The sequence below is a fragment of the Coregonus clupeaformis genome, chromosome 35 (genome assembly GCF_020615455.1).
Source record: "Coregonus clupeaformis isolate EN_2021a chromosome 35, ASM2061545v1, whole genome shotgun sequence".
NCBI classification, from domain to species: domain Eukaryota; kingdom Metazoa; phylum Chordata; class Actinopteri; order Salmoniformes; family Salmonidae; genus Coregonus; species Coregonus clupeaformis.
In genome coordinates this window covers 22,489,755-22,508,301 of record NC_059226.1, presented here as the reverse complement: position 1 = coordinate 22,508,301, position 18,547 = coordinate 22,489,755, and the positions used below count along the sequence as shown (strand labels likewise).

The window sequence follows — 18,547 nt, the reverse complement described above, 5'->3', positions numbered from 1 at the left end:
CGAGACAGGCAAATCTTTTGCCTCCTAATAAACCCAGAGGCAGAGAGAGAGGACACCATTCAGCTCTATTCCTAAAGACGGGGGGAACTTGGAAGGAGGAGACAATGTTCCTCACACACAATATCCTGAATGTCTGCTGACTGGAGTCTCCCCCACCGGGATAGAGCCTCTCTCTCTCTCTCAGCTCCCTCCCTGGTCCGACACTGAAAAACTTCCCCACAAAACCGCCCGCGGCTGGCTCCAGGGTTCCCCCCTCCCTGCCCGTCCTTGTGTTGTGTGAAGAATGGTAGTTTATCCAAAGGAGTTTTGGAGGTCAGAAGGGGGACATGGAGGGCGACCACAAGAGAGGGCATTCTGAGAATAGCCGACACAAAACTGTCCCATCCCCAACCCTCTGTCCATCTTCTGCTCTCTCTCCACACCAATCCTCATAACCACTCTCACAGTGGGCTGTCAAGGAGACAGACAGACAAGCAAGCAGACAGGCCAGGTGAGGGCGAGACCACAGTGGAGGCCACTCAGTCATCATGACTCATGCCTGCCAGGCCCACTGAGAGCCACAGTGGACCACCTGTCAAATCAAATCAAATCACATTTTATTGGCCACATGCGCCGAATACAACCGGTGCAGACATTACAGTGAAATGCTTACTTGTCCCTCCTAGTCGCTTAGTCCTCTATGGAAAACGCTAGACCACTTCTGCAACTGCACCCCAGAGCCAATGTCCTGACACAAAATGTCCACCTATCCCTTTGAGAGCTGACTGGCCAGAACTGCTGTGCCAGGAAACTGGTGATGATATTTTTGTTATTACTCTGGCTAGCGGCTATCGTGGCGGTATCGCCAAAGCTGAAGCCCTGGCATGGTGCAGCAATGGAGGTTTGCCTGACAGCTGATAACCATGTCTCACCGGCCTGTGACCAGGCAAGATCAGCACGATGGATAGAGTACATAGACACTCTCATACACACACTGACACATACACACACACTGACATGACACACACACAAGATAAGCAAACACACACACATTCAAGAGATATTCAAGAACAGAATGTGCTCCTATGCTCTCCCTATTCGTTCCCAGCCATCCTACACCGCACAGTACTTTGCTTGCTTCCATTATACATAAACACACAGGGACCAGAAGCAGTAACAAGCTGAAGTGTAAATAGACCGGGAACACATCTCAACTGAAGTCAGCGGTGTCTCCTCTGAGGAGAAACAGAGGCAGGGTGTTTTTCAGACTACCATGACAAGGAGTGTTGGTTACCGTAAAATACTGCTAGAACACCACCCCCCCACCCAACACTCTCTCTCTCTCTCTCCCTCCCTCTCTCTCCCTCCCTCTCTGCCTGCTTCCAGGAACACATACAACGGAACACAGACAGAGAGTTGTGACAGTGGCCTGCCGGCCTGGGACATGCTGGACAGTCAAGACACACAGATGGCAACTGGGCTTTACAACCTGTTTACCATACACTGCTGCATTTCTATCTCTCTCTGTCTGTTTCTGTCTCTGTCGCCATATTTATCTCTCTCCCCTCTCTCTCTCTCCCATCTCTCTCTCTATTTCCCTCCCTCTCTCTCTCTCTCATCTCTCTCTCTTTCCCTCCCCCTCTCTCTCCTTCTCTCTCTCCCCTCTCTCTCTCTCCCATCTGTCTCTCTCTCTTTCCCTCCCTCTCTCTCTCCCATCTCCCCCCCCCCCCCTCTCTCTCTCTTCTGTCTCATTCCCCTCTCCCTCGTTCTCGCTCTCTGCTGGTGCTCCTTGATCTACCCTCCAGCTGCTGCCCTAGCTGTAGTCCTCTACCCTCCCTCCCTCCCTCCCTCCCTCCCTCCCTCCCTCCCTCTGTCTCTCCCTGCCTGGCACAGACACCCTGGACCCTCACCAACCAGGAGGTGTAGGGATGGAGGGAGGGAGGGAGGGAGAGGTGGAAGAGTGGGGGCTAAAAGGGAGTGTGGGAGTATACAATACATTTTGGGAGAAGGCCAAATGCCTGGTAGAGGGGGATGGAGAGATAGAGAGAGGGAGGGAAGGAAGGAGTGTTGAGGAAGACAACATGCCCTAAGCCCTCCCTTTGTATGTAATCAACATGCATGATTTACTGTACACTTACCCAAGTGAATGGGAGGAAAGAGTGTGTGTGTGTGAGTTTGTGTGTGTGTGTGTGTGTGTGTGTGTGTGTGTGTGTGTGCGTGCTTGGGGTGATTGTGTGTGTGTGTGTGTGTGTGCTTGGGGTGATTGTGTGTCTGTGTGTGTGTGTTATTGTGTGTGTGTGGGGTGTGATTGTGTGTGTGTGTGCGTGTGTGTGTGTGTATGTATGTGTGCATGCGTGCGTGTGTGAAGCGTGTGTTCCTCTTTCACCTTAACAGTGCGGTGGTGCCTGCGCGAGGGGTGGCAGCGCATGTTGCTGGTGTTGCAGCATCCCGTGCACCTCTTGACCTCCACGCACGGCGGCCATATCAGGAAGTTGGCGGCCGTGGGGTCCACCTGGCTGCGCGGGATCTCATAGATCACCGTCCGCGTTTTACACACCGCAGGCACCGCCTCCTCTGTAGAGCGAGAGAGAAAGAGAGGGAGAGAGAGAGAGAGAGAGAGAGAGAGAGAGAGAGAGAGAGAGAGAGAGAGAGAGAGAGAGAGAGAGAGAGAGAGAGAGAGAGAGAGAGAGAGAGAGAGAGAGAGAGAGAGAGAGAGAGAGAGAGAGAGAGAGAGAGAGAGAGAGAGAGAGAGAGAGAGAGAGAGAGAGCAAGAGAGAGAGAGAGAGAGAGAGAGCAAGAGAGAGAGAGAGAGAGAGAGCAAGAGAGAGAGAGACTTTAATTAAACTACGTAGTATAATTAAGTAATAAGGCCTGAGGGGGTGTGGTATATGGCCAACATACCACGGCTAAGGATTGTTCTTATGCACAACGCAACGCGGAGTGCCTGGATATAGCCCTTAGCCGTGGTATATTGGCCATATACCACAAACCCCTGAGGTGCCTTATTGCTATTATAAACTGGTTACAAACATAATTAGAGCAGTAAAAATAAATGTTTTGTCATACCTGTGGTATACAGTCTCATAAACCACGGCTTTCGGACAATCAGCAGTGCATTGGTTTTCTAACCATTGGAAGATACACTACTCTCAGAATGTATGCTATTCTTATCTTTTACCCCTACACACACTGAGATCTCTGAGCACACTAAAGTATGTCATCTACATCACTGATCACTGATTCAGGATCAGCTCCTAACCACATTCAAAACCTAACCAGCACTAAAGGCTGATCCATGACGATTCATAGAGGACAAGATGACAAATCCACATACAGATGTTTTATTCTTCTTATGACCTGAGGAGTTTTGGTAGTAACTCAGTGAGTGGAGATTCTAGAGAAAGACTGCTCCTTTGTTCCACTCTAATGCAGCTAGACTGGGCCAAACAGCCTTATGTCTGCATGTAGGGCTTATGATAAAGGACATGAATACTTAAACTATATCTGGAACGGAGCAAACGGAATGGCATCAAACACATGGAAACCATGTGTTTGATGTATTTGATACCTTTCCCCTTATTCCGCTCCAGCCATTAACACAAGGCCGTTCTGCCCAGTTAAGGTGCCACCAATCTCCTGTGACTGGCACATATATTAAAACAGCAGGCAAGGCATGACCAGCCATTCATTTGAGATGTGATGCTCTGAGAATCCTGCGGTATGCAACAGAAAGAGTAGAGTACTGAGTACAATATTCCACCATTATATTGTGCTGCTGCTGCGGCGTGTGCACAAAGTAAAGTGAGTGAGTGAGTGATTGTTTGGATGCCAAAAACATCTGCAGTACTACTCATCCTCTTGGTATGGTACATGACCTAACCAGGAAGAACCCATAGTTACAGGTTGTAACTAAGGCCCGGAGCCCTCTTGTGTGATGAGTACCTGAAGAGTTTGGCTTAATGGGCTAATGCAGTCGTATAGAAGACTCGGGTTCGAATCCCGTCCGTCACACATCCCTACAAGCTACACGCTATGCTCCTCTCTAGGCCTCTATCAGATATTGCACCGTGTGTCTCCCAAGTAATATAAGTCAAGGCCCGGCGAGTTGAGACATGAATACTGAATGCCTGGAATTTCCTCACTTAAGGATACATTTTTCTCCTCCCGACATGTGTCTTAGATCTACACGCCACAGCCAATCATAGGCTCCCCTAGACCGGTAACCCCTCCCTTTCCTCACCAGCGATAATCTCCCATGAATCCTAGGTTAACTGTTTGGTAGATAGATGTCTTGTCTTCGTTATAAGTCAGTAAACAAAACGTAACATCATATCCATTCATTGTCATGCCTTGGATCAAACATAGCCTGTATGTGTGAATCCTGTACTGTGTTGTAATGTCATGATGTGTGGCATTGTGTTGTGTTGCAGACCTACCGACGCTCCTCTTGCGTCGGCTGTGTATCTGTGAGCTCTTCAGGTCTGAATAGCCGTGCTGTTGGGAGTAGTTCTTCTGATGCTTCTGTATCGGCTTGGTCTCCTCGATGACCTCATTTTCCGCACCTCGTCGAAACAGAAGGAAGCCGTGTTAATGCAATGTCTCGACACACACAAACACACACACACACACACACATACACAGAGAAAGGAAGCTTACTCAACCAAGCAAGTTCAGCACAGTTTCACCACTCAAGACTACGTTAATGTCACTTTACAAGCCCACTAGAGCTTAATTGGAGGTGAATTACATTGTGGTAGGTGGCTAGTGTGGTCCTCACCAAAAGACTGCGTAATTGCCTCCATTGATGTTTTATGGAGCCTGCTTCTCCACAACAAACATTCCTAGTCACCGGCTTAATGAGTTAAATGAACCACCTTTATTGTCTTGGCAGACGGCTGATGATGTCATACCTCGACAGGAATCACCATCATCATCATTGTTCGGCTGCAAAACAGTTGACCACAAGCCTCCTCCAGTAGGGGTTACAGTAAACATGATATCGATAGTATGTTTCAAACCATGCCATAGATCTTCATGTAAACACAAAAACTAAATGGTTCTATATAGTGCCAAATAGGGTTCTTTGGCTTGTAACCACCATAGCGGATCCCTTTTTGGGGCTATACAGAGCCCTTTTTTATGGTTCTTTATAGAACCTTTATGGAGAATGGTTCTATAAAGAACCTTCATCAATCTTAAATGTTCTTTGTAGTACCGTTTGAAGAACCATACAGGTTTTTATTTTGGTTAGCCATATTATATTGTTTGAATTCCATAGGTGTTATTATTGTGGTAATTGACAAGTTGAATCAGGTGTGCTAGCCCTGGAACTGCTGGGACTCGCTGAGGAGAAAACTGACAACTGAGGTAGACAACAGTTCTCAATTGACATAAGGCCATATGTGAGTCTTTCACAAGGCACTGGCCATAGTCATATTTACAACGTAATGGCATAACACCACAGATTACATAAACTGGAATGACACTCACTCACAGTTGTACAAAATGAGCTGTGAGCATACCATGCACCAAAATATTCTAATGAGCCACCACCCTTAAATTTTAATTATCACTAAAAGAGAAACCCTTTTCTGAATTGCAAAGAACCATTGAAGGGCTCAATGGGTTCATTAAAGGCATTATGTTTCCACATAGAACCATCACCCTTCCCAAAGAACCCTTGAGGAACCCTCTTTTCTTAGTGTGTAATTACATGCTCAGTCTTATTCACCCATTACCAAAAACTGGGGGAGGAGGAGGGGGAGACTTTCACAGCAGGAATGCAGCGGCAACAGTTGAGTCACTTGTAATGTAAACCAAGGTGGTCGTTTCACAGGTGGTCATCAACCCCCATCAGCCAAGTAGTCTAATTAGTGGTTTTACATCACTATTTATGGGAAATGTTTACTTAAATGTTGACTTTCTGCCCATTTGGCAACTTTAGTGTACAATTACGTTGAGTGCAATTATGTTTAGTCATGGTGCCACAGTACAGTGCAGCGCTGTTAGCTAACTGAACGCTAACAGTTTACTGTAGCTAGCTCACCTTATTACAGTCATGGTGCCAAAGTACAGTGCAGCGCTGTTAGCTAACTGAACGCTAACAGTTTACTGTAGCTAGCTTTCTGAGACACTGTTTACAGAACAGGTGGGTCCTCTCTCTGGTAACCCACCTGTTCAAGGGACACAACCCAATACCTGTCCACATATACTGAACACACACACACAAACCCAAACACACACAAAACGGAAACCTAAACACACACACACACATCGGAACTCGACTCACTATGCTCATAACAACGTAAAGCCCAGAGTCAACCATTAGACAAAGCCTTCAGGTAAACACAAGGTCTTCACTTATCCAGCTCCTTTGTGCTATAGACGATCCCTCATTTGAAAGGCTTTTCTTCTCCTGTACAAGGTCTATATAAACCTCTGTTTGCTTATTTATTTACATGTGTATGCTGCTTTTTCGAGGCCTTGTCAAGCCTAAACATTGCCCAGGCAGCGGAAAGAGAGAGATAGTGGGACTTTGCGTCTCCTTGTCAGCTAGTCAGTCATTTACATTTGAGTCATTTAGCAGATACTCTTATCCAGAGCGACCACAGGAGCAATTAGGGTTAAGTGCCTTGCTCAATGGCACATCGACAGATTTTTTCACCTAGTCGGCTCTGGGATTTGAACCAGCGATCTTTCGCTTATAACCGCTAGGGTACCTACCATCCCAGTCAGACAGCTGTGACACAGAAAATATTTCCCTCCCTAGAGGAAGTGATTAGTGTTTACCTGCTCTGCTTGGGAGCTCTGTCTCCCTGCTGTTTAGCATAACACAAAACCTATAGGTATCACTGTGTCAAGTAGGTTCATGTACACTAAGGCACTCAAACACACATGCACGCACAAGCGGACACACACACATATGCACTCAGTCAGACACACACATATGCACGCATGGACACGCAGGACGTGCAAGCACACACTCAGACACACACTAACACACACACACGATCTGTCCTGTCTGCCCTTCTGTCAGTGAAACAGGTTGTGACAGCTGCCTGATGTCTCCACCTAACAACCTTTTAACGCTGTGGGTCACTGACAGAACTCCCAGCACGCTTCTCTCTCTATCTGTCTCTCTCTCTCTCACTCGCCCCTTAACCTTTCTCCGTTTACCCTTCCCTCTTCCTCCATCCTTCTTTCTCTTGCTCTCTCTCTCAATCCCTTGCGCTCTTCCTTTTTATCTCTCTACCCCCACCCCCCCTTAATTTCTCTCTATCTATTCTTCCCCTTTCTCTCTCTAGGCAGGGAGGGAGTGAAAGAGAGGGGGAGGGAGGGAGGGAGTGAAGGAGAGGGGGAGGAAGGGAGGGAGGGAGTGAAGGAGAGGGGGAGGAAGGGAGGGAGGGAAGGAAGGGAGGGGGGGAGGAAGGGGAGAGAGGGAGTGAAGGAGAGGGGGAGGAAGGGAGGGAGGGAAGGAAGGAGAGGGGGAGGAAGGGAGGGAGGGAAGGAAGGAGAGGGGGAGGAAGGGAGGGAGGGAAGGAAGGGAGGAGAGGGGGAGGAAGGGAGGGAGGGAAGGAAGGAGAGGGGGGAGGAAGGGAGGGGGGAAGGAAGGAGATGGGGAGGAAGGGAGGGAGGGAAGGGAGGAGACGGGGGAGGAAGGGAGGGAGGGAAGAAAGGAGAGGGAGGAAGAGAGGGAGGGAGGAAGGAGAGGGGGAGGAAGGGAGGGAGGGAGTGAAGGAGAGGGGGAGGAAGGGAGGGAGGGAAGGAAGGAGAGGGGGGAGGAAAGGAGGGAGGGAAGGAAGGAGAGGGGAGGAAGGGAGGGAGGGAAGGAAGGAGAGGGGGGAGGAAGGGAGGGAGGGAAGGAAGGAGAGGGGGGAGGAAGGGAGGGAGGGAAGGAAGGAGAGGGGGAGGAAGAGAGGGAGGGAAGGAAGGAGAGGGGGAGGAAGGGAGGGAGGGAAGGAAGGAGAGGGGGGGGAAGGGAGGAGGGAAGGAAGGAGAGGGGGAGGAAGGGAGGGAGGGAAGAAGGAAGACAAGCAGGGAGGGCGTCATGGCAATGGACACCGGGAGGAGACAGGCCTTGTCAGAGCGGCTGGCGAGAGAAAAGGAGACGCCATATAAAGGAGTCCTTTATGGACTAACTACTGCTTTTTTCAGCATCACAAAAGGACCTTTTTGTTGTTTTCCTTTCTACATGAAGAAAGCAGGCTGGGGGAGAAAGAGAGAGGGGGGAGGGAAATGGATAGACCGAGTGATTAGAGCGGGAGAGGGAGAGGGATAAACAGAGACAGGGGAGAAGAGAGAAAGAGATATGGATAGACAGAGACAGGGAGAAGAGAGAAAGAGATATGGATAGACAGAGAGAGGGAGAAGAGAGAAAGAGATATGGATAGACAGAGAGAGGGGAGAAGAGAGAAAGAGATATGGATAGACAGAGAGAGGGGAGAAGAGAGAAAGAGATATGGATAGACAGAGAGAGGGGAGAAGAGAGAAAGAGATATGGATAGACAGAGACGGGGGAGAAGAGAGAAAGAGATATGGATAGACAGAGACGGGGGAGAAGAGAGAAAGAGATATGGATAGACAGAGAGAGAGAGGCAAGCATGAAGACACAAGCAGACAGAATGAGCTAGAGGGAGAAAGAAAAAAGAAAGGAGAGTGAGAGGAAGAGAAAGAGAAAGACAGAAAAAAAGACAGACAGGGAGAGAGAGGGAGAGGAGGAGAGAGAGGGAGAGGAGGAGAGAGAGGGAGAGGGGGAGAGAGAGGGAGGGGGGAGAGAGAGGGAGAGAGGGAGAGGAGGAGAGAGAGGGAGAGGGGGAGAGAGAGGGAGAGGAGGAGAGAGAGGGAGAGGGGGAGAGAGAGGGAGAGGAGGAGAGAGAGGGAGAGGGGGGAGAGAGAGGGAGAGGGGGAGAGAGAGGGAGGGGGGAGAGAGAGGGAGAGAGAGGGAGAGGAGGAGAGAGAGGGAGAGGGGGAGAGAGAGGGAGAGGGGGAGAGAGAGGGAGAGGAGGAGAGAGAGGGAGAAGGGGAGAAAGAGGGAGAGGAGGAGAGAGAGGGAGAGGGGGAGAGAGAGGGAGAGGGGGGAGAGAGAGAGGGAGGAAGACATAACGCTACCTCTCTAGGGAGCCCCCCTCCTCCTCTTCCCTGTCTACTCCAGGTAAGGTGAAGGCTTGTAGGTAATGACACGCCTGCTGCCTGCAGCCTACAGCAGCCTCCTCCTCAGTCTCCGGCCATGAATCACACTGCCTCTGATGACTCCTAAATTACTGCCCCCATTAGTTAGGAGACTCCACTCACTCTCATCCCTCCTCTCTCTCTCTCTCTCTCTCTCAATTCAATTTGAAGGGCTTTATTGGCATGGGAAACGTGTGTTAACATTGCCAAAGCAAGTGAAGTAGATAGTAAACAAAAGTGAAATAAACAATAAATATTAACAGTAAACATTACACTCAGAAGTTTCAAAAGAATAAAGACATTTCAAATGTCATATTATGTATATATACAGTGTTGTAATAATGTGCAAATAGTTAAAGTACAAATGGGAAAATAAATAAACATAAATATGGGTTGTATTTACAATGGTGTTTGTTCTTCACTGGTTGCCCTTTTCTTGTGGCAACAGGTCACAAATCTTGCAGCTGTGATGGCACACTGTGGTTTTTCACCCAGTAGATAAGGGAGTTTATCAAAATTGGGTTTGTTTTCGAATTATTTGTGGATCGCTGTAATCTGAGGGAAATATGTGTCTCTAATATGGTCATACATTTGGCAGGAGGTTAGGAAGTGCAGCTCAGTTTCCACCTCATTTTGTGGGCAGTGTGCACATAGCCTGTCTTCTCTTGAGAGCCAAGCGGCGGCCTTTCTCAATAGCAAGGCTATGCTCACTGAGTCTGTACATTGTCAAAGCTTTCCTTAAGTTTGGGTCAGTCACGGTGGTCAGGTATTCTGCCACTGTGTACTCTCTGTTTAGGGCCAAATAGCATTCTAGTTTGCTCTGTTTTTTTTTTTGTTCTTTCCAATGTGTCAAGTAATTCTCTTTTTGTTTTCTCATGATTTGGTTGGGTCTAATTGTGTTGTTGTTGTTGTTGTTATTGTCCTGGGGCTGTGTGGGGTCTGTTTGTGTTTGTGAACAGAGCCCCAGGACAAGCTTACTTAGGGGACTCTTCTCCAAGTTTATCTCTCTGTAGGTGATGGCTTTGTTATGGAAGGTTTGGGAATCGCTTCCTTTTAAGTGGTTATAGAATTTAACAGCTCTTTTCTGGATTTTGATAAATAGCAGGTATTGGCCTAATTCTGCTCTGCATGCATTATTTGGTGTTTTACGTTGTACACGGAGGATGTTTTTGCACTCTGAGTAGGAATGCCGATCTAGAATCAGGTCCATCATGTCCATATAATCTTATTAAAAGGCAAAGACTGATCCTGGATCAGAACTCTGAGATGCTTTGAGAATACAAGCCCTGAACTGTTGCCAACTGTAGGTAAACAGGCAGGGCAGAGCTGTAGGTTCAGGTTGTTGTTGCACAACCTTTTCCCTGTAGAGTGAAGTGCAGCCAGGAATACAGGCTACAGATACTCCACCTATCCACATCAGGCCTCATGTCAAGAGTCAGGTTCCCCTTTCCGTCAGTCCTTCAGTAGAGAGAGATGAGAACAGACCAGACCAAGAGGCTGGGGAAGACGATAGGAGAGGGGGAGAGGAGACTGGCTCCAGGGGGGACAGGGGGGCGAGACTTCAACAGGTCATCTCAGCTGTCACCCTGTCTGAAGAGACAATCGCCTTGCTGACTGCTCCACACTGACACACACACACAAGCGCATACACACCAAAACACACACACATGCATGTTCACACACACACCCACAGACACAGACAATCACCCTCCCGTCCACCATGGGCCTCCTACATGCCCCTGAGGCTGCTCTCATCACTGCAGACTCAACACTGCAGACTCAACACTGCAGACTCTCCACACTGCAGACTCTCAACACTGCAGACTCTCATCACTGCAGACTCTCAACCCTGCAGACTCTCAACACTGCAGATTCTCAACAATGCAGACTCTCATCACTGCAGACTCTCAACACTGCAGACTCTCAACACTGCAGATTCTCAACACTGCAGACTCTCAACACTGCAGACTCTCAACACCGCAGATTCAACACCGCAGACTCTCAACACTGCAGACTCTCAACACTACATACTCTCAACACTGCAGACTCTCAACACTGCAGACTCTCAACACTGCAGACTCTCAACACTGCAGACTCTCAACACTGCAGACTCTCATCACTGTAGACTCTCAACACTGCAGACTCTCAACACTGCAGACTCTCAACACCGCAGATTCAACACCGCAGACTCTCAACACTGCAGACTCTCAACACTACAGACTCTCAACACTGCAGACTCTCAACACTGCAGACTCTCAACACTGCAGACTCTCAACACTGCAGACTCTCAACACCGCAGACTCTCAACACTGCAGACTCTCATCACTGCAGACTCTCAACACCGCAGACTCTCAACACTGCAGACTCTCATCACTGTAGACTCTCAACACTGCAGACTCTCATCACTGTAGACTCTCAACACTGCAGACTCTCAACACTGCAGACCCTCAACACCGCAGACTCTCAACACTGCAGACTCTCATCACTGTAGACTCTCAACACTGCAGACTCTCAACACTGCAGACTCTCAACACTGCAGACTCTCATCACTGCAGACCCTCATCACTGCAGACTCTCATCACTGTAGACTCATCACTGCAGACCCTCATCGCTGCAGACCCTCATCACTGCAGACTCTCAACACTGCAGACTCTCAACACTGCAGACAGACCCATATAAAACACACAACAAGACCAGATAAGCCCTGAAGGCCTCCTTCTAAATGACACTGACACATCCCTCCCTTCTTCCCAGGGCTCAACACAGTTGAAGAGGGTGAGAACTCCTGTCTCTACAAGGTATAGGAGCTTAAGAAGTGGCTGAGGGTTAAGGGTTTAGGATCCAATGGTTGCAACATATGCCATGGGACAAACAGACATAGATAACTGACAGTTATCTCTCTCTCTCTCTCTCTCTCTCTCTCTCTCTCACTCTCTCTTTATCTCTTTATCTCGCTGTCTCTTTATCTCTCTCTCTCTCTCTCTCTCTCTCTCGCTCTCTCTTTATCTCTTTCTATCTCTCTCTCTCTCTCTCGCTCTCTCTTTATCTCTCTCTATCTCTCTCTCTCCCTGTGTCTCTCTCTCTCTGTCTAACCCCCCTTCTTTACTTTCTGACAGGCAGGACCCAGTCCCTTGTACAGTCCCCCTCCCCAGTAACTAACTTTACTGTCCTGCCATTCACAACAAAAGCTCTGAAAATACACCTCTGGCTGGCATCTAAGGTCTTTTAATGGCCTTCCTGGCAGTCTATTGGCCCATCAGGCAGATGTATGTACTGTTAATAATAATCAGGCAGAGTACTACTGTTGAAGGGAGGCATTTTAATTCAATTATAAACACCTCTTCTCATGCTAAGGCTAGCTGCTAGCTGCTAGAACCAGCCCTCCTGATTCCTATTTCAGACTCCACTCTGTAGGCCTGGCTATATTCCACATGTGGTGTGTTTGTGTGTTGTGATAATCTAATGTAATGTTATTGCTATGTTGATCTGATGGGAGACACAATACAAGTTTAACCAATGGTGATTCAATAAAGTTAACTGAATTTGCCAATATTAAAATTTGGATCAAACAAACAGACAACATCAGTAATAACATACATGCAACTATGACTAATGATAAAATAACCAATGAGGTAGGCCTGTATCTGTACATCAATATAGGTGTGAGTGATGTAATGAACCCTGTATATAAGTAAAACCAATGAAAATCCCATTGGCTATTTAATTAGCTAATAAGAGCAATTTTTTATTGGAGCAATAGTACTAACATGAATCATATGATTAATAGTAATCATAGTTGGCATATGAGGGATCCCTTCCCTTACCAACACAGGTGTTTAAAGCCAATTATATAATTACCCATTTCCATCCACAAACCAGACTAGGGGAAAGCCCAGATTTGATATATGGCGGGTGGCCTGTGTAAATAGAGGCTCATGTGAACGCAAACAGCTTGTGCCAGCGCACCCTTGTAACCCAATCTCTCAGTTAAAAGACCCAGAGACAGACAGCTAGATTGCTCTCGACAAGAGACAACCACCTCCAAGGAACATGACTGCGGCAGAAAAGCGGTGCTCACTGCACCCTGCGCGCCGTATGCGCCTATCCGTTTACAGCCACCGTCCTGCGCGCCGCATGTCCCTATCCGTTTACAGCCACAGCCAGGGGTATGTGACACCCTACGTGCCATAAAGCCAGCATATTGCGGGTGACAATTGCTAAATAGAATCTGGGAAAATAAATACCGCAGTGAAAGTCCACCTTCTATGTCACATGTGTACACTCCAGAGTCGGACGCATCTTATCTCGCGCTGGTGTTTTCTTTATCAGTTCCCAAGTACGATGCGCTCCTTTCTGTTCCAGAAAACCTGGCCTTCATCCACCCTCCCTTCTCCTTCCCCCTGGCCTCGACTACAAATCCGGGAACATTTCCTCGGAACATTTCCTCCATGAGACCCTGACTAAACACGCTCCGTGTCCTTGTAGTTTGTTTGTTTTCAACTATCTAATTAAAATGACCCAAATTACTACATCGAATCCCCGCCAAATGTCTTCGGGCCGGGCAGCGGGGCACAGAGCCTTTACGCGCTAGGCGCCGAAAGCAGCTTGACCAGTCCATTCATTTCATAGCAACAGTTGTTGGAGAAGCATGCTGACTGGCTGCTGAGAGCCCAAGGTAAGTCTGATACGGAGAGCACCACAGACTTCAGCAACACCCACTCAGTGAAACAAGAGAATGACTAAAACATGTATTTGCTGGTGTTGAATCGGTAACACTAACCAATCGGATATGCCCAAATAATGCCCACTGCGTCTGTGCGACCTTCATATATTCGGTATCGTTCTTTCCCCTAGTTAGTTTTATGACACCGTTCTAAGTGACTTAGAAATACAAGTAAACACCTTTCTGGTATCGCCCAGTGCGATAGATTGGGGTTCGAGCAAAGTTCAGTGGAATGGAATCACAGTTCGTGTGGGTAAAAGTATCAAGAGGCAGAATTTACCTTCGGGGGAGTCTATCTCGGAGTCCAATAACCGCTGGAGGTCGCTGATGCTGTGGATTTCGCTGTGGGACAGTCTCTCTATCAACTCCTGTGGGACTTCCTTCACACACACACACACACAATCAAGACAAAACGATTAGAATGAAGATTAAAGACACATGTGGACTGTAAAAGGACGCATACATTGCGTCCTTATCTATATTTTATTATTGTCTTATTCATTCAGGTCAATGGAGAGGAAAAATGACGCAAAGGTGTGCCCATTACAGCATGCATATTCGGCTGTCTTGAGTCTTGTTCACAGGCGGTCCGCTACACTTGCACTTGTGACTTGTTGCGGATACTAGGTTTCTCTCTCAAGCTGGTAGGAGTGTTCGGCCTCACAGCGACAGAGCCTAGGCTATTTATATCTCCCAAGTGTGGTTCCCGTGAAAGCGTTTGGCTAGCTCAACCATAACATTGTCACAGTTGGCTCATGCTTAAACAGATTTGGAGCGAGTGCCAAAAATAAGTGAAATATGTTTCTTGGTGCAGTTACAATGTTTGTTTCTAAAAGCGCTCTATGCAACGTATTCAAATGGCAAGCAAGTGGCGGTGGTGCTGATATTGCAAAACATTGGTGTCGCCTTGGGGCTACAGGTTTCATTCTTGTTTGTTGGTTTTTTTGCCGATTCAATAGCTCAAAATTCCAATAGGCTTTTATGACTTAATATGCACAAAGTCAGCACAAAATGGTTAATGCACAACATTTTAAATATAAATAAAAGTAGGCCTAATGTGTTTGCATAATGAAAATAACGTGTATCCAAAATAGCGTAGGCCTATGTACTTTGTAACAAGTACGTTATTACTAAATTGTTAAGTCTATAAATCGTTGTGTCCCACAGCTTGTAAAACAACATGCAGCAATGTCGACTGCTGTGCAGCAAAGCCCCTTCTCCAGAACAAATGCGCGCTAAGGACAGCACCGGTACCCCGAAGTCCCTAGACTCCCCTCTACCCATACGCCCCCACACTCAACCCCCTCAACCCCGCAAAACGACCCCCGCGCCAGCCAGAGTGTGACAGCGCAAGAGAGAGGCATGCACTCTGCCTGACTGCAGCCTGCCACCATGGCTATTCCTATTCAACCCCGTAGAAAGTGGTTGCGAAAAGCCCTCATGTCTTTCATACCTCAGCAACAGCATTCAGCAGGTACGACGTACAGAGCAGGAAGTAGCAAAGTACGGGTCTCATCTCCCTTTAATTCCGATTTCCCCCAAAACAAGAAAAACGTCTCCTGCTGTAGGAGCCGCAAAGTCGCTCCTGCCCGCGGATGATCAAGAACCATCCCTTGGGGAGAGGAACGTGTGATTAGTCCTATTCAGTCGCTTGCAGTACAACTCCTAAACACTTGCTTGGGGAACTCTGCGGATATCTGAAGTGATTTGAAGTAGAGTAGTTGACTGTAATATTATTCACATTCGTGCGCGTCTGCCGCTCCGAGCCCTCTCTCCGTGACAGAAGTAGGACGGACAAAAGGACATGACTGGCTCCTTAGACCAGTTGAGCAGTAAGGCAATCCCAACAGAAGACCTTGACAATCATTGCACTTGTTATCGACCCCCCAAGAACGAATAATTTGTTTAGTCTTCTTCAGAGTTTGAAAACATGTGCAACAGTTCCCCTTGTTCTCAGATATTTCGAGTTCTATGCCCACATTTGATTATTTATACGATTAATATTAATAACCATGAAATGTCAGTATTTCAACAAAAAAAAAGTGCGTCTTTTTGAAATGGTACAATCCCAGGTTTAGTTCCCGTAATGAAAACCAAAAATAGAGCAGCGGAAATAGCTCTGTAAAAAGTTGTCCGTGTGTTCTATCCAGTGAGTGCTTAGCTTGCAGTGGGGAATAGAGAGCTCGACAGGTCCGTCTCTGTGTTGGACTTTGGAGTGAATAAAGTCTCGAGCGCACCCGAGCTGCTGAATATAGAGAGCTCGAGTGGGAGCCGTGTGAGCCGCGTGCCCGATGCGCCTCCCCTCGCGCTCCGGTGGTGCTCTCGCATCAATTCACCAGGCCAGGGAGCTGATTGGTTGGCGGATGATTTAAGAATATACCCTCCTCCACCTCCCAACCCTACCCCCACCCATGACGTCACCTACAAAAAACACACGCAAAGGCTATTTAATGTATTGATTTAGCTACATATTAACTAACTAAATCTAAAAGGAAGTATTGAACATAATTTTAAAAAATATATATTTAATGGTGATGTAGATGATAAAGCCCATGCCTTTGACCATCACCAATCTTCCTTATGACACACAGAGTAAACCAACTGTTACAACAGGTCTTAATGGTGTCATGCATGAATGATCCATTTAACAAACTTTTATCCAAGCCTATGTCACTCAAATCATCAAAAATAAAATGTTATTTGTCACATGCTTCGTAAAAAACAGATGTAGACTTAATAATAATAATATTGTCTATTATTGACAGTAAGATCATCAGTTTAAAGGCCCAGTGTTTTATATATATTTCCACACGATGAGGTTGGAATGATACTGTGAAATTGTGAAAATTATGATAATGCCCTTTTAGTGTAGGAGCTGTTTGAAATTTCAGCCTGTTTTGGTGGGAGGGAGTTTTGGCCTGCCTGGTTACATCACCAGGCGGTAAATTAGTTAATAGACCAATAAGAAAGAGAGTTCCAAACAAAGGTAATTTTCAGTTTTCCCCTCTCCACTCAAACCACTCCCAGATAGTCCTAGCAAAATTCTTGCTTTGCTCTTTGCTAAGAAGCAATTGTGTTGTGGGGGGACCATTTTAATTGAAAACAATCACAGTAAGGTACTTAATTGTTACCCAGAAATGATTTGATATTTAGATAAAACGTCTGCATTGGACCTTTAAACAAGAGGAGGAACCCACAACCCACTGTCTGGTTAACAAGAGACTGACTGGTCTAAACTTGCTCAGAGGAAGTCACCATTAGACTCTAGAGTAGAGGGGTGTATTTGGGAGGTCCTAGCTGGAAAAGCCCCTGGGGCCATGGTTAAAGTCTCAGGACCTACAGGACTGGACACACCACCGCTGGCCAGAGGTGACCATCAACACACAGGGTGGCCTCGGCCTCAATGCTCGTATCAGAGAACAACTTCCCTATAGCCTGAAACACAAACAATATCACTCACCCTATTGTTTCACTTTACAAGGTAAATAAACAGGGTGGCCCTTATGATCACAACTTCTCTCCAGCCTGAAATCCAAACTAAATATCTCTCTTGTTTCACATCACTGACTCAAGTGAAATTGTGGCCCCCAATTTCACTATAGATTGCATCACAGCAAAAGGCTTTTGATATCAGAGCAACTTTCTGAGCCTGGAATATAAACCTAATATCGCAACCTAATATTTCACCTGAATAAGTGAAGTGAAAACAGAGGGACAAAAATAGAAATGGAGAAAAAGTGAAATGGGGCAATATTCAGTTTGGATTCCAAACTACAACCTTCTTGCATTCATACTATTTGACCTGCAGTTGTTAAACTCTAGGTTACTACAGTAACATAGTTATTTCTCTGCCGTGTGCAGCACATTTACCCCATAATATTTGTCATGGCAGTGGTTGCTCATCCCCCCATAGCTTTCTATTGGATAAGCAGGCCCAGAGAGATGGAGAGATGGTGGGTCCTGGTATATGACTAATGACTGATGAGCAGGTTCCTTATATAGCCCCCATGTGGTCGCCAACGGTCATACACGGTCATCTCTATTACGTCACAGGTCAGAATGATTCCTGACCTGCACATTCAGTGAGATGAGTTGGTGGGGAGTAGAGGTGGGGAGTAGAGGTGGGGAGTAGAGGAGGGGAGTAGAGGTAGGGGAGTAGAGGTGGGGAGTAGAGGTGGGGAGTAGAGGTGGGGATTGGGGGGAAACTGAGAGGTTAGAGGAGAAGAGAGAGGAGGAGAGGGGGATCATCACAGAACAGATTAGGGGAGTAGAAAAATAATAAGGGGGAATGGAGAGATGAGGAGAGGAACGGAAAGGAGAAGAGGGGAGTAGAAAGAAGTTTGGGGGGCAGCTGGCAGGTCTCTCCTCTCTCTCTCTCTCTCTCTCTCTCTCTCTCTCTCTCTCTCTCTCTCTCTCTCTCTCTCTCTCTCTCTCTCTCTCTCTCTCTCTCTCTCTCTCTCTCTCTCTCTCTCCTTCACTCTCCCCCTCCACGGGCTATTAAACAACATGTTTACTGGCAACTGAGGTCTGTGTACCTAACAACATCAACCCCAATAAATAGTTTTATGGAAGTTGGCTGCACAGTAAACCTGTGGCCATAAAGACGTGGCTGAGGAGAAGACATGTTCTCTGAGTAAGGAGATGACTCCTGTTTCTCCCCGGGCCACACATAGGGGA

The 18,547-nt window shown here is 47.2% G+C and overlaps 1 protein-coding gene across 3 annotated transcripts in view; it reads right to left on the bottom strand.

Moving 5' to 3' along the window:
• Nucleotides 1-16,113, bottom strand: part of LOC121551784 (platelet-derived growth factor subunit A-like) — a 31,955-nt gene extending 15,842 nt beyond the window's left edge. For 2 of the 3 annotated variants that reach the window (XR_006657809.1, XM_045210932.1), the window contains exons 1-4: nt 15,324-16,113; nt 14,151-14,250; nt 4,416-4,541; nt 2,366-2,553 (exon numbers count right to left, since the gene is read on the bottom strand). Coding sequence is in view for 2 of the 3 variants with exons in the window: in XM_045210932.1 (XP_045066867.1) it covers nt 2,366-2,553; nt 4,416-4,541; nt 14,151-14,250; nt 15,324-15,386 (477 nt within the window). In the remaining variant the exon portion in view is untranslated. The remainder of the gene's footprint in view (nt 1-2,365; nt 2,554-4,415; nt 4,542-14,150; nt 14,251-15,323) is intronic. The other variant, XM_041864515.2, reaches the window with a different exon arrangement.
• Nucleotides 16,114-18,547: the final 2,434 nt, after the last annotated feature.